The 4,075-nt window shown below is 33.1% G+C and overlaps 1 protein-coding gene across 1 annotated transcript; it reads right to left on the bottom strand.

Annotated features, from left to right (window-relative positions):
* Window positions 1–1,109: 1,109 nt before the first annotated feature.
* On the bottom strand, window positions 1,110–3,688 carry LOC132061459 (uncharacterized). The gene is made up of 6 exons (XM_059454275.1): window positions 3,464–3,688; window positions 3,113–3,122; window positions 2,570–3,004; window positions 2,162–2,295; window positions 1,686–2,027; window positions 1,110–1,559 (listed from the first exon to the last, which is right to left on the bottom strand). The coding sequence occupies exons 1-6, from the start codon at window positions 3,686–3,688 to the stop codon at window positions 1,110–1,112; spliced, it is 1,596 nt and encodes a 531-aa protein (XP_059310258.1).
* Window positions 3,689–4,075: the final 387 nt, after the last annotated feature.

Below are 4,075 nucleotides of genomic sequence, written 5' to 3'. Positions count from 1 at the left end.
TGACACACATCCTTCTTACAGAAACAGAGAATAGACCGACAACTTTGACATTGTGAATGTAGACAATCTTCCGCATCAAGCTCCCGCTAGCATGTAAGAATTTCTTCCAACAAAAAACACAATAAATACATCTATTTTTTCTTGGGTTTTGATCAAGAATTTTTTGATCATTTTTTCGTGATTGTGGTGTGTATGTGGCAGCCTTTGCTGAATACTTGAGCTCAAGTGAAGTCATCCCAACCGAATTCGATGCAAAGTTACTCCGTATGAGATACGGTGCCCTTTTATGCGACATGGGATAAGTCAAACAACAATGCATCAAGTGATAACGAGCAGCCTCCAAGACCAATTAGACCGACAGTTGATTACGATGCAGCTGATAAAGCAGATCTTGATTAGGCCACCAAGTCTTTTGTGTTTTTGTTTTTCATGATGGACATTAGCATAGTTGGTTGCGACTTTTGTTGCTGTTTTTTCATTTTGGACGTATCGTTTCATGTGCAGTAATGTTTTTTAGGATCAGTAATGTTGAACACCACCTTATGGTTTTTATATGGTTGTTTCTTTCAAGTATGTTATTTTCTTTTCTTTCAAGTATGTTATTTTTTCAATGTATAAATTCCATTTTCATTTTCTGTAAAATGTATTCCTTAAACAAAGTAGTATATTTAATCATTTAAATACAAATAAATATACGTAAAATATAACTTAGATATATTCCATAAGTCCACTTTTAATGTACAGTGGGTTACAGAAGTTAAAATTTCATCTAAATACACTCCAAATATATGTAAAATATATATGAAATATAGTAAATAGTAAACCAGAATAAGTAGTATCTAACAGATCAGTCAAAATGCAACTAAAATATATACGAAATATAACTATTAAAACATAAATCCAAAACAAAAGGTCAAATAAGTTTATATAGAGTAGGCTTTTCAAATCTTATTAAACCACCAATATAATATAACATCGAAAAACATCGGATGTTCAACCATGTGAAATACAACCATACTAGAATAATATGAATTCAAGATGAATTCATTTTTTTATTTTTAACATAAAATGAAAGTAGAATTCTCTTTACAAATAAAATCAAAATGGACTTATTTATTCTTCTTATTGAGCGGCGGATTATCACACGAACGGCTGTTATGACCAAGACGTCCACATTTACCGCAAGCATTCCTGGGTTTACCAATAATCAACTCCTGTAATGGCTTATCCCTCTTCTTTTTTGGCCTCCCAGGGGGTCTCTTATAGATCGGTGGCATAACAACTTCATCTGATATGCATTTAGGAACATTCCACTCGGTCTCATCGGGAAGAGGATCAACCGGCACATCATATGTGTTCACAACTGTTTCTGGCTTGAATACTTCTGAACAATATGCATTAGCAGTCAAATTTTTATTTTTCAATACTGCCCATGCATGAGAACACGGTATCTCGTCCAGTTGGAACATCCTACAGCTGCAAGTTTTCTTCTTCAAATCGATTATGAAACGCCTCGGTCCATCATTCACTGTGTAAACATATTCAGTTGACGCTTCAACCTGAGAACCATTTAAATAATAAAGAAGCATTAACCTGAGCAGTTTTACCATTTTGGGAATATAGATAAATATAGATTAGATATAGTAAAATATAGATTAAAATTTTGTGTTGCAAAACAAACATACCCTCATTCGTATTGAATTGTACTCGTTGATCGACAACATCTCTTGATATCGCCTCATCAGTGTTGTGAATGTGTAGGTACCATCTTTTCTATTTGTGCAATTCCATCTACCAAACATCTTCCTCACTTCTTCAAGGAAATCAAAAATATGTAATTCTCTTATAGTAACCAGTTTTCCATTAATACATTCGGGTATATTCGAAGTCATTGTCCATCCTCTATTAACAGGTGAATAAAACCTAGACCATTTATCCCTTTCAGCATCTTCTAGGTATCGTTTTACCCGAATATCAACATTCCCAATCTTCTCTATCAATTTATCGAACTCATCATGGGTGTATGCCTTCGCCAGTGAATAAAAAATAGGACTCAACACCTCACTGTTCGATGTGTATTGCTTTGTCACATTTTTCACAAATGCCATATATAAGCCAAATGAGGAACAGGAGGATACACCTTGGAAACTGCGTGTATTACGCTTTCATGTCTGTCGGACACGACACACATATTTTGCCTAACACCATAAGCTTTCTTGAATAGTTCAAAGAACCACGTCCAGGACTTATTATTCTCAGAATCTATCACACCATACGCTAGTGGTAAGATATTACCTACAAAAATCAGTCTATATTTATAATATTTTCAACATATATTTTAACTGAATTTGATCTCACACTGTGTTTTTAGCAACGTTATTTATAAAACAACAGTATATATTTACAATATATCCACCACATATTTACAGTATATTTCAGCATATACTATTCACAAGTTAACACCAGCAATATATCCAGAGTATGTTTTTAGCAGCTTTATTTGCAATCAATAGCATATTGTTGTAATTATAAAAAAAAAAAAACATTCATAGAATAGGATTACACATACCTGCTCCATCCAAAGTACTTGCCAACACAAATGTACCATTATACGTTGATTTAAGGTGTGCACCATCCACTACAACTATTGGTCTACAACACTCGAATCCCTTTATGAATGCTTTGAGTGATACAAACAAATACATAAACTCATTTCCTGGTGATTTATGCATTTTAACAAGCGATCTAGGATACGTTTTATCAAGGATGTATATATATGCCGGCAACTTCTTGTATGAATCAGCTGGATCACCTCTCAAATCTTTTATAGCCTTCTCTCTAGCTCTCCATGCCATCATATAAGAAACATCTACTCTGAATTCATTTTTGACATCGTGTATTATATCCCCAGGGGTGACCTTCCTTTTATGGTTAGTTATTTTGCCTTGACAACCGCTTCTCCAATAAACCAACTTGTTGCTTGTCTTTGTGAATACACCTTGTCCTTCAACGGACATGTATGTTCGTCATCGAAAGATCTAACCCTGAATATTTCAGAATCCCCAATTCTCGACGCTCTGAACTTCCATTTACATTCCGGCGACCAACATACCAGAGTATAGCTACATAATACAATGAAAATAGTACATATTGAATCAATTAAATACAGTTGAAATATACAAAAAAATATAGCAAAAATATAGTGCATGAAACTTTTTTAATAAACAGTGTGCTAAACAAGTTAAAAAAAATCATCTCAATATAGTACAAATATAACAAAAATACATCTGCAATATAGTTACTAGAATACATTTAGAAAATCATACCTTATAGCATTCGATCTCTCTGTTTTGAAATTGAATCTTTCACGAATTGCGTATTTTGTCATCACAATTTTCAAAGTTTCCTTATCCTAGTGTATTTGATCGACAAAAACTCTTTTCTGTTCAGTATTCGAAATTACCAAATTGTTATCATTCTCAAACAAAACAACAGCCTTTCCTGTAGAACCACAAACATCCATACCATCCTGATTCTTGCTATATCCAAGTTGCAGCACATCATCTATAATAATACGATTACCGGTTGCATCATACTCAATATCAATATCATGAATACTAACGCACATTGGATACATCCCAAAAACTCTGTTTTCTCTCGTAAGCTCAATGTACACACGAACTCCCATATCGTTGTGTATTTCCATTGGTTGAAAATCGCCTTCAACAGTATATTTTATTAAAATAGTTTTTCTGACAGTATCCACGCTTAATTGACTTGTATTCGTAGAAACTAACTGATCTTAATTGTAATTATCAGTGAATATAACAACATCAATTTTATAATTCACAAAACAGTTCTGATCGTTCCAAAAACCAGAATGTCGGATCAACGCAGTTACGCTTGTCATTATTCTATTGTTTTCGAATACAGCAATGTGTTATATTCAATTTAGCTGAAACAATAATATTTTGAATCTATGAATCTGAGTTTTTGTATATTCAAAATTTCAGAAAAAAAAAAATGTTGCAGTAAAAACGTTGTTACCTCAATTATGAACTCAACTTGAATTCAA

This window comes from Lycium ferocissimum, chromosome 6, assembly GCF_029784015.1.
Source record: "Lycium ferocissimum isolate CSIRO_LF1 chromosome 6, AGI_CSIRO_Lferr_CH_V1, whole genome shotgun sequence".
NCBI classification, from domain to species: domain Eukaryota; kingdom Viridiplantae; phylum Streptophyta; class Magnoliopsida; order Solanales; family Solanaceae; genus Lycium; species Lycium ferocissimum.
The sequence above is the reverse complement of the archived record's forward strand: the minus strand, read 5'-3'. Positions and strand labels throughout refer to the sequence as shown.